This window comes from Papilio xuthus, unplaced genomic scaffold, assembly GCF_000836235.2.
Source record: "Papilio xuthus unplaced genomic scaffold, Pxut_1.1 DF825928.1, whole genome shotgun sequence".
Taxonomy (NCBI): domain Eukaryota; kingdom Metazoa; phylum Arthropoda; class Insecta; order Lepidoptera; family Papilionidae; genus Papilio; species Papilio xuthus.
The window spans coordinates 5,005,393-5,017,915 of record NW_013532721.1 but is presented as its reverse complement, the minus strand read 5'-3'; the positions used below and the strand labels follow the sequence as shown (position 1 = coordinate 5,017,915).

The following is a 12,523-nucleotide window of genomic DNA, read 5'->3' as shown; positions in this document are numbered from 1 at the left end:
GCCCCTAACCTGCGCTTTACGTGATACGTGACGTGTGCCAGTTTTTCTGCTTTAATTAAATCTCCCCTCAGGGAGGTAGCACTGTATCGTACGATATGCATACCTGCTTCCAGGAATTTCTTCCTTCCTTGTTTCATATAAACATATATTAATATAAAACTAGTCAGCTCAAAGAGAGTTAGATGCAAAAGTTTTCTATTTTGCACGATCCATTAAAAATTAATTTCATATAAAAAGATGCATATTGCATCGTGGAAAAAACTCCTTTTCACATTTGTATTATAATTTGTAATCATTTTATAGACAATAGTGATGTTCTGTGAGACAAACTTGCTACTGAAATTCTTAGAAGTTGAAACTAATTCGTGAGACTGTCTATCGAATTTTGTCCATCCAATTATTTGCAAGATCGAAACAATGTAACCAAATCTAGCAATTCTATCTTGCCAGATAGTCTACCATTATGAAATCCCTCAATACGATAATTGATTTATATCTGAAGCTGAAAGGAAACTTTAGACATATGATGTAAAGTTTTGGGTTTTCACTGCAAAAAAACATGTTCCGTTATCGCTGCATTCATGCAGTAGGAACCCACTGTAACTTAAACATCAAACGATAGCGGTAACCAGAAGCTAAGTCATTAAAAGTGTTTGTGTCACCATGCACCTTGACCCGGTTCAAATTAGTTAGGAGGTACCTTTTTAAACTCTGTCGAGTTCACCGTACATAATATTAAAATGGAAATTATAATTTCTATAATTTAATAGAAAAATATGTACAAGAAATTTTGTTTATCGCTGAATGGAACTAAAGGTGGTTTAGCTCACAAGTGAAAATCTGTTATAAAAATTTCAAATTATAAATACAAGGTATCGGAAGAAACAGGAATACGTACGTAAGCATAAAGTTTGAAATTACCCCCATACTTTCATCTCGTCATGGGTTAGTAGATCAAGATTAAAGATTCATAGAGTTGAAAACGTTCCTCGCTGTAGACACGCCCGCATAAAATTCTGTCGACGATTTTCGAAGATTTCCCAGCAAACAACGCAAGCGAAATGACAGGAGGGTGGGAGCGGATGAGGCGTGCAAAAAATATCATCGTCGATCAGAATTTTCGTAATTCATATGAGTTTCTTGTTGCTTTTTAACTTAACCTTATCAAATCACATATTTTACGTGCAAAATGTTAATACTTTAGCAGATTTTGATTGAGTTAGTCATCCATTTTCTGTAAGTATTTAAACGATCATTTGAGTCATGTTTCATAGTTTGTAAAAATCACATTACAATGAATATATGTACTAAAATCTGTAGAGTGACTCTTGAACTAATAATATAAGAGACATTTGGTCAGCAGTTTTGACATGAAGTGCAGATGAAAGCAATGACTTTAAACAGACCTAAGAATAAACCATCTTTCACGCTTCACTGTTAAAATTAGTAACCGTAGCTTATAACTCATTCACGTCCGTCCCCACATGAAAGCGGCTTTAATTAACACCGTGACTTGATACATATCTATACGCAGAAAAAAATACGTTTCCTTCAGACTGTAGAAAACTCAAGAGAACTCAAGAAAAAATGTACATTTATGAGAAAGATTAATTTACTTTTTTTTATACCTTTTATCAAAATTTATGTTAACTTTAATATGTTAAAAATAATTGATTATTAAGTAGAAACACTTGTGATCGATCTTGAAAAATTACATTTAAACCTTAATAATATTATTTAATAGTTTTGTACAATAAAATCCGTCTTATGATACACTGTCAAGGTGAATAAAATCTCTAACCTGAATTCAACACCTACATCGGCTCTAATTACGTATGAATGAAGCATGACGGTCTGTTACGTTGGGGAGTTGCTCTGCTCCTTCAGTTTATATCTTGTATTAGAAGACGAGGATTCAATTAACCTTTTGGCGGCAATACGCGTAATATGAGATGACTTTACGCAAGCCGACAAATGCGATATGACAGCTTGCCGTCCGCAGCGACATCTAGTATCTTCTCCAGATGATATATAATATTAATAGTATTTTAATGTAAAAGTAATGTGTATTATACTTGATAATATAAGATACTGGAATATATTTTACTGAAGTATGTAAAGAGAACACAGGATATTCATATATATATTCAATTTTTTTTAACAGCACACACTGTCATTATTAGAAATGGCTTCCAGTCTTGATCACTTAACTCGAGATGAGCGTCGTGTTCGTTTGCTGCTTAAATTATGCAGTTAATCTGTCTTTTATTGTGATTTGTATGAGCGCGTGCACTTTGTTCCGCACTCACATGAACATTTAATGGCAGAGCGTATGCTAATTGCGGAACCGCCTCGAGCTTTTTGTGTCGAATCAATTGCCTGACTTACTATTTGTATTCCTAATTAAGAGCAATGTTCACTGCGATTCAAATATTCGGAGAATCATTTACTGGTATTAAAGCTGTTTAGTTTAGTCTATTTACTATTAGGTGCGCAACTAAGTTCTCGCTTTTTTTTCGATAAAAAAAATTAACTTTATTATTAAAAAATGGTTACAAATGAATCATTCAATGTATTGCCCATCGCTAGACACAACTTTTTCCCATCTTTCTGGTAGAGCTCGAATACCTTGACGCCAGAATTGTTCGTCTTTTCGTCGTTTAGTTTAGTCTATTTACTATTATATATTGTATTTTTATGAAATATGAGATTTAAGTTATTATAACAATTCAACATATTTTATGACTCATGAGTTGAAATTACCGTAACAATATTATATAGTGCTATTCATCAGAAACCGTTACATATACTTCGTCATTTTAACAACAACAACGATAGCTATTTACTTATTTTAACTTCTAATGTAATTTGAATAACTATTATATTATGGTGAATCTCTTTTTTTATATATTTTTAATCTAAACACTAAAAAGTTAAAACCATTAAACAGTGTGGTCTATTATTAACTTAGTTTTATAAAGTATAAAAACTTTTAACATCTCAAAATGGATTAAAGTCATAACTCGCGTGAGGTATAATAAAGATAGTAGCGCACTTATCAACTCTGCAGCCACCCGGCATTACTTCATCTTGCGGGCGGCGAGCCGACGCATTGCGGTTGAGTTAAAAGAGTGCTTGGGTTGCCTGGCCTTTGTTTTCCAAGCGGTCAACGAGACGTAAAACCGTGCAAACGAGATCGACGGATAGATTTTGGTAACAAATTTATATCTTTGTCTCGCTTAATCGACGATACCGAGGTAAGCCGAGCCGGACAGCGCTTATTGCGAATGGGGCAGTGTCCGGTAGACAAAGTGCTGATAAGTGTGCTATAACCCTAAAACTCCGCCGGCCGCGGTCGCTGACGTTGGCCTCGTGCAGCCGGTTTTCATTTACCCCGCTAATAATTTCACAAAACTTTCCCCGACTTCAATTTCCGTTCTCCCGCGCCTCAATCTTACCTTAATTTCACCTCGCCGGTTCTAAACTTTTAATGCACCACTTAAGAGAAACTTTCAGCTAAAATTTTACCCCTTGTTACGTGCAACCTTTTTCTTTTTTTATTAATTTGAAATAATTTACCACTGAAGTGCAAAAATGTCAGGTATAAGGAAATTTCCGTAAAATAATCGGCCGGGCTTAAAATACAATTTTCTTCTAAATGTACTAATTTTCGCATATTTGATGGCTTTGAAGAATTTCCTTTGCAGTTAAAAAAATAAATATTTTTTTGGTACAAAAATTTTAATTCGATGAAACGTAGAAACAGAATCTCGACATATTTGTTACCGTACAGAGAATTTTTCAAGTTTGTTTTGAAGCACGTTTGGTACCTGAAGCGAAGTTTTAAGAATCGTGCAAACTTTTACATTCTTTGAAAACTAAGCGTCCTTACAAATCGGTGCATTTGATCTGTCTCGTAAGTTTAAAACACGAATGCGACGCCCGTATTTCATATAAAATATTCAGAATGAGAATGTATGGCATTTTATTGTAAACACAAAATAGAGAAAAAGAACATACACACACTTATATTTAACTTAAAAAAAAACTTTAAGATTGTTTACGATGATTGATACGTATACGGCAAGGAATAATTAAACGGACAGTGTTTTTTTTTTATTTATATATACATTTTCTATCTTACAAATAGAAAGACTATCGTAACATGATGTGAGCACAAAGTGTTACGTTACATCGTGAGTGGATGAATGAATAACATCGACGCCTACATGACATTGATCCAACACATTCTCGTAAATAACCGCATTACCGTAAATGGATATTATCATCAATTACTTGATCACATCAATACGTTGAATTAAACAATTTAAAAATGGTAATTCATTTCAAGAATACATTTTTAATAACCTAAATTTATTATCACGTAGCTTCTAAAGGAGCTTTCATTCACTTGATCATTCGTGTGACTAACAACGTACTTTTTGTTACATTACTCAATAAATAAATGTAATATCACAATGGAAATTGTATGAGTAATCGATTGTCCATTCGCAAAATAATAGGTTCTTTTGTAGAACTCGAGAACATGTTCATATATACTGAAAATGTATACATGAAAGATAAAAGGGGTGACTATTTTTTCACGAACGATTGCGTTCACTCAACTCGGCAGTCACTTTTCATCTGAAATTTCCGTAGTTTTTTTTCTCTCTTTTCGCTTTCGCAAACCGACCCAACGGCGCGCAAACAAATCATCTTTTGTTCTGCTCGTTTTATTCTGTCTCCATTTAAACTATTCTGCCAAAGAATCCTAATTAGGGTAGTGTGCCATCGCGACTGTCGCCATATTGCGTCCCCATTGTTCCTTAACCCGGAACAAAAGACATACAAATGCTGACTGGTTAAGGTAAATACTAAAATTAATGCAGGCAACATTATCTGCATACTTCTATTTTGTGTATTATCTTTTTTAATATTTTGTACAATAAACACTGCCTCTTACCCGCGACTCCGGCCGCGCTAAACTCAAAAAAACCTAATTAACTAAACTACATGTTCTTGCAGATGGTGTTCTATAATATATGCCAAAATTTCATAGAAATCCGTTTTGTCGTTAGTAAGAAACATCCATTCATCCATCCATCCAGATATGTATTAGTAGAAGCAAGATAGTATAAGATTAGACGTTAAGTTTACAAAACTATACCAAAGTATCATATTATTGTTTAAACTTGTTAGAAGTTATAACAAATACGTAAAGAATTCATAATTTTCATAAATATAAAAAGTCATTTCAGTCACATGGAATTATGAGATGTCTAAATAAATGTGAGTTACGTTCGCAATACCCTCCGCTAATAAATCAGCCGCAAGTTTTAATTTTCATTGCTAATATTTTCATAAAAAAAACATTTTTACGTAACTTTTACATTTTCAGCGCTCAATCTCGGAATAATTTCTCCCTAAACCACTGCAAAGTTTTAATGTGCCATTTCAACGAGAATCGAGACGAACACTTTTTTCTTTCCACTAAGAGATTTTATACAAGACTTTGTTTTTTCATTACATATTAACTTTTCTTGCAGAGAAGTGTCACGTCGTTTAATTTATAGTGGATGTTTCTTCCGCCAATCTTATCACGCTGCCACATCGAATTAGAGACGAGAACGAGTCACTGTTTCAGCTTCGATGAAATGTTTACCACTCCACACGAATAACACATACAAGTAGTAAATGTGAAGGGGGAAATCTTAATACAAATATTACTAATATTATAAATGCGATTGTTTGGATATATGGATGGATGGATGTTTATTACAAGCTATCTCCAGAACGACACAACGGAACTCGACAAAATTTGTCATAGATATAGATCATAGTTTAGAGACTACTTATTAAGTTTTTTTTATTATTTCTGCGCAAAAGGAGTCGCGGGCAACAGCTAGTACTATTATATACCTATTGTATATTTTCTTTTTGATTTTACAAATCGTTTAACAGTTGCATTCCGCAATCATTAAAATTGTTGTAAATTACAGTTGAGAGCAAAATAATTGCTTTGTTAAAGCGTTTTAAAACATCTTCATTACAATAAAACACGAATTAATGTACGAGATACAATTATTATAAAGTTTATTTTTCGCTATGTATTTTTAAGCAAATTAATAAAATCTTATTAATTTTCTGAATGAAATAATCTCAGATTTGAGCTGAAAATATATGTCGCTTCAATTGTTAGCCATGATGCCATGATGATAGTATTTGCCAAATAATTATTTTAATCTCATTTCATATTGGATTTATTCCAAAAGTATTCGTCATATTAAATTAGATGACTAGATTTCAGTTCAGATTTAGGTAAGGTAAATCTTTTGGTAAAATTTTACTACGTACCATATTTCACGCCTTTTTCGTAAAGAGATTTTAACGAGGAAAAGTAAGAAAATAAACTTTAGCGTAGCTCTTTTCTCTCATCACAAAAATGTCTGACGTCACAACTTCGGTTACAATGTAGAATGCTGACTTCGATACTTTCAGCAATTTACTTTGACTGACATTCTATCATAAAAGGAACACAGAAAAACGTGATATTGTATTGTCAGAACAGAATAAAGGTTGTTTATTTAAACATACGTATGAAGTTTATAGTAATTATTTAGGACATCTTTTGTTTCTTTTTTCTGTTTATGCCATTCTACAATAGAACTATTAAAGAAAGATTTAAGTAATTGGATACTCATTTATCTCAAAATACTGTTTAATATTATGTTTTAAGTTAGCAAGACTTCAAAGGGCATATTCTCAAAGATAAAACCAATATACGTTGAAACAAGTGCCGAGTATTTGACGTTGTTATTTTAAATAGAAAATTTAGACAGTCTGCGCTCTGAATATAAAGGGGAATATTCAAAAGCGAGTCCCGAACGAAATTGGCAAATCATTGCATTCTCAGACGCGGCTTCGGGGCGATGTTGTTGCCAACGATATTGGATGCCGGTGAAATTTTTGCCGAAAAAACAGGCGAATTATTAGATAAAGCGAAATCGTTGTTCAACCATCAAATATTAAATATCGCTTTTAATATTATCTTTACTTTATCCTTTTTACCATAATATTAATAATAATTTTATATTGGTGTAACCAAATAAGTGGATTTTAAAATCACGTTGATTTTCTTTTAGATTGAACTGGAAAATGTTAAAGTAACGATTCGTTTAATGAAAAGTAAATATTAGTATGATCTTACCATCTAACTCATATCCCTGCGCGCCCCACTGCGGCAGCTCGTGCGAGTACACTTTGGGGTCAGTTTTGCTGCCTATGGAGATCTTGAGGCTTTTCCACAACTTCATTTTGACAACATATTTGTCGGAACAAATTTACACTTCACTTAACATCGCGCCACTAACTCGCACACACTAATCCATTACAGTACCTGTAAGATAAAAAAATAAAAATTATGCAATGCACCATTGATACACGTTAAGTTAGACAAGGTTAAGTGATGACGAACTATACACTTAAACTAGTAATTTTAACAACACTTTAATTAAGCAACAATTGAAATCTGATGTTGATATAAAAAATGTGTTGGCTATCTGATCGATTACAATGAACAAAAAATATGTAATGGTCGTCAAACAAAAAAACAATGGATAGCAACGGTTACTTGATGATGCAAATAGCTTTAGAGTCGATAAGCAATTTTAACAATAATTGGAGCGACTTCCGGTGGTCGCGGCTCGTTGGCTCGCATGAACTCGATACTGACGCGAGTGCCGCCTCATACGTGCGTACAATCATATTATGTGTATGTCTTTGTCAATTGATATGAAAAAAAAACATAAGATATATTCTATGAGGTTTATTTTGTACCCATTTCGAAAAACTTGTCATAGAAACAAATTTAAAATATAGCTCTTTTAGTGGTGTTTTGTTTTACGATATTTAGTATTAAGTGCAAAACGAATTTAATTCTTGACTACATCAAAGGTATTTTGTTTACTCGTATCCCTTATCTGCAAAGTACCGCAAAGATAACTTCCCCTATTCATAGTATTTTACACTTAAAACGGATTTCGCAAATCATACACTTGTTAATAGAATACTGACTTGCGATTTGCGAAACGACTCCTTAGTTCGTAGCCCCGTTCGTAGCCGGCGGCCCGTAGCACGGACCATGAAAGTCACTCAAATAGTGCTGGCTCATTCAGAACAACATTAAATAAACAAAGAAACTCAATAACGAGATTGTCTATGAGTAGTTAATAGCTGGGCGAAACATGTTGAGGGGCAAACTTTGCTGAAATGTATTAGTCATAAATCAAATATATTTGCCTCATCAAAGCTCTTATTATCTAGATTTAGGACACATCTATTCTGAGAAATAAGTACATATTATTTCTACATAGACAAATAATAATAAATTCGAGGAACTCTGGTGTTCAATGAGAGTTAATTATGAAATGTTGCTTTTAACAAACCTTTATGTTACTTACAGGCTTGTCAGAGCTTTTTATAATATAATAAGAGCTTAATAAAGTACAAAACAAAGAACTTAACAAGATTAATGTGTTCGCTTCAGCGTAATACTTAATGATTACGCGATACGAAGAGTGAAGCGCGAAGGTCATTGAACCGTACAACATGATCACATTTCATCAGGGAATTCGTATGTATCGAAAATTTTCACATATGGGATAATCCATTCGATTACTTGCGCCAATAAATCTTTATAAATTTGAAAGGGAATCCACTTTCCGTTCGAGATACGATTGATTTTGAATTATATTAATGAAAAGGGTCGTGTTTTCGCTGGAAAATAATAAACATACATATTCAATGTACGAAAATAATGTTTTAAAGATCAAATTAATGTTCCTTTGGTCTGTTTACTCCTCTGGGATACGCCGCGAGTGTATCCAATTATTTAAAAAAAATCTTACAATCTTATGTTCAACAGATAACGCACGCAGAGTTCCTTCGGATAAGTCTGTAATTACTTAAGGATTTAATCCTTTTTGTATGTATATACATGTCTGTTTCAGTATCTTAATAAATAAAGAATAATTATTTCTGCAGTTTCACACTTTTATTATGTATTTCCATTTGTAATAAAATTGTTTTATTTGTACTCAATTTAAAATATACATTCATCGTATTATAATATAGAATTGTCAGCATAAAATAGCCTTCTTTATTAGGCAGTGCAAAGTGAAAAAGGGAAGGAATTTAATGCTAATGAATAATGTATCCCCATTTATCCTCCATTCATAACGAACGCAAAAATAACAGGGAAAAAGCTAGGAATACTTTTTATAAGAAAAATAAAAGATTTCGGACTACAGCCTTTATAAGTGTGTTTATATAATAGCCAACTTTATTACTTCGTGTTGAAAACATTTCGCTTTAAGTCTCTAATCTGAAATCAGTAAAGGTGAATTCACAATATAGATTATTTTTTTGCGTAAGTTTGAACAAAATTATAATCAATTTAGTAAATGAATTTGTTTACAAAATTATAATAAAAAGATAAGTAAATTTATATCTTTGCAACTTAAAACTACTGGATCGATTTTTTTTATTTTTTAAATCTTTTTAGCAATAGAATTATACATTGTCCAATAAAATAAAATACTGATATAGAAGGGAAATTATTTTTAGGTGTCAATTTCGAATCCGACAGATTAGTCAATGTCAATAATCTATATAAATTGTATTTCTCAAGTCTTTAATAGCCGGCAATCGGTTAATATGAATAATTTGAACCCCTCTTCACTTGTTAGGATGTAACTGGAAGCCAGTAATCGGTTAACTGCCGTCTCGTTACTGCGCGGCCACGGTCAGAAGGCTTACGTTATCCTTGAATAATTAATAGGTTAATACCAGATTCCTATAAATTATTTAAACTTCTCAATTAGCACTGTTCATGAACTTCTCCATTTAAGTGATTTAATAAATTGATTATAACAGTTTGCTTACGGAAATATCTTTTAATACATAATTTAGATAACATTAACAGTTAAATTTCAGTTAAAAATAATTGCTATAACAAAAAATTAAAAAAGGAATAATTTTTTTAATTCGCTAGAATGACGTATAAATGTCAAATCTTTGACAGATGACAGCGCACTCTCGACACTAGCGCCACCTACTTACAGTTTTCAGTTTTAATAAGCTTGTTATCGGCTGAAGGAGAGTTTTATGTAAAATGACATTGAACAGCCCACCGTTGGCTGTAGCTTTTTTGTATCCTTAACTCTTGAGAAAATATATGTTAACAACCGCTGGAAATGGCTTTCCCGGACATTATTGAACATCAAAGCGAAGCTGTTGTGGACATGTTGAAGTGACCAAGTACGAGTACAACAATACAACTTTGTTGAGACAAAACCCTTTAAAGTTTCGATTTAACCATGTAACAATCGAGGAAACAAATGACTTGGAAATGGTGTAAATTAATTTCTGAATAATAGTAATTCTTAATTCTCGGGGTATTTAAAAATGCCATGAGGAGAAATACAGTAAAAGGCTAAGTTCAGGATTCAAAGATTTTACGATAGATTAGTGTTAACATTGCTTCGTTACTCAAAGTATATTTGATAATTAAATTAGCTGATATATCCTAGATGACATTTTAGTTTAGCTGAGCTAAGTCCCGACGGAATTAACAGTAATTATCAGTCATTAATTAATCACATAGCGGTCCTTTCCAAATGGGCGCGTACGTCGAATGAGAGACACGGAGCTTGCAAAATATTCATGAAAATTAATTAGAACGACATCCTTGAGGTATTAGGGACCAGAAATAATTAAAGCTTTAAATACCTCTGGGTTAGATCGTAACATTTGCGAACGGATTATCTACCTTTCTTAATTTCATGCAAATTTTATTCTTTGCTTAATTACCTGGTAAATTAATTAGGGATTACTTATATTTTTTTTTAATTAGGACCGTATAATAAATAAATTTCTGGAATATCTTAAAATAACTAAACTCATGATTTAGCTCGCAATATCGATGTTTTTGAGATTGTCCTTTTTGCTAATTAATTTGAAGAAAGACAGTAATTTTGATTTATCCAATTTACGTCTTTTGAAATTAAAGGGTTTTACTTATATTTATATTATGTATTTATATAATACACTGGCAACTAAATAATGTATTTAATATTAAAACGCCGAGTTGAATTAGAGCAGGAAGCGGGACAAATGGAATTTATTAAACAAAACACAAACAAAATTGCTAACTCGACAAAAGGTAGGCGAGGCTTTTCGCTTTCAGGATCTCTTTGAAATGTAGCGCGAGTTAAACGACTTCTCATTGACTGTATAAGCTTCGGTTAAACGAAAGCCTTTGTTTTAATTAAATCCGGTTTAACTTGAATACTCGTAAAATATTTTGTTAATGTCTTAAAAGAGAGTTTATCGTGTCACGATTTTCTAAACGTATCATCAAAATAAAGCTTTAAAATAAAGTTTTGGTTTACATCGCATCGTATATATTGAAGACTAGCTGTCGCCCGCGACTCCATCCGCGTGGAATGGAAAAAAACTTAATTAGTTCACGGCAATAATTCGAATTTTGCTCACCTTTTAGACCGTCCCTAGACCTCCGCGAACATTTCAAGACCAACATAAGATAAAACCGTTCAGCCGTTCTCGAGTTTTAGCGAGAATTGACTTTAATATTCTGAAATAATTAAATTTGATGTGAAAGCAGACGGAGAAGTTACCGGAAACTCTTGCATCATAATGAACTCGTAACTTGACAGGTGTGATCTGAATTTAAACCATAACCTCTACGTCCACCACACGTATACAAACTCTTTAGTATGAAACTTATCAATATAGTAAACTATACCTACTAATTGTTGTCTGAATTAAAAACGCTCGCTTTGAATCAAAGTTCAAAGATACTACGAGGTTCATTGGCAACGTTAAGTCTATAAATAAAATCTATATTTAGTGTGAAGCGCGTCTTGCCTTGTCCTGTGTCTCCGGGGACAACAAGAATATGAAGCGGTACATTCCTGCTTCCTCACTTCACTTACAAGTGCACAAATGTTTTAACTGCTTTTTAAAACATGAAAAGAAAAATACAATATAGATTTAGTGAAAACAAAATTTATCAAAAGATATTTATTTCTAAATTTATAATCTATATAACCCTCACAATAGGCCAGGTCTGTCTCGTGAGGATATAAAATTACACGCGTTATTCCTGATTACCTGAAAATGTTTAATTGTTAAATATTGCTTTAATGAACATTTATCGCTTAGTTGTGGTATTCGTTATAAAGCTGCGTAATCAATACTGCGCGCCTCCCTTCAACTCTTGATGCTTTAATTATAAAACGTACTTACAAAGTTATGAACTTGAAAACGGGGGGTTATAATTTTCTTTGAACTTCCTTTCGGTTTAAACAATTCCAAGATGCGAGGAATATTCAAGTTTTCTGCTAATAAAGTATCTATGAAAGGGCCAAAAGGAAATCTATTGAAATAAAATAAAATAATAAATCTAAGTAAGTAATCTGTTAAAGATCTTTGTATATTCTTT

At 32.6% G+C, this 12,523-nt stretch overlaps 1 protein-coding gene across 1 annotated transcript in view; it reads right to left on the bottom strand.

Annotated features, from left to right (window-relative positions):
* Positions 1-7,382, bottom strand: part of Grip (Glutamate receptor interacting protein) — a 95,593-nt gene extending 88,211 nt beyond the window's left edge. Inside the window, exon 1 of the mRNA XM_013322540.1 lies at positions 7,208-7,382. Coding sequence (XP_013177994.1) covers positions 7,208-7,313 — 106 coding nt within the window. The 5' untranslated portion in view covers positions 7,314-7,382. The remainder of the gene's footprint in view (positions 1-7,207) is intronic.
* Between the last annotated feature and the right edge of the window lie 5,141 nt (positions 7,383-12,523).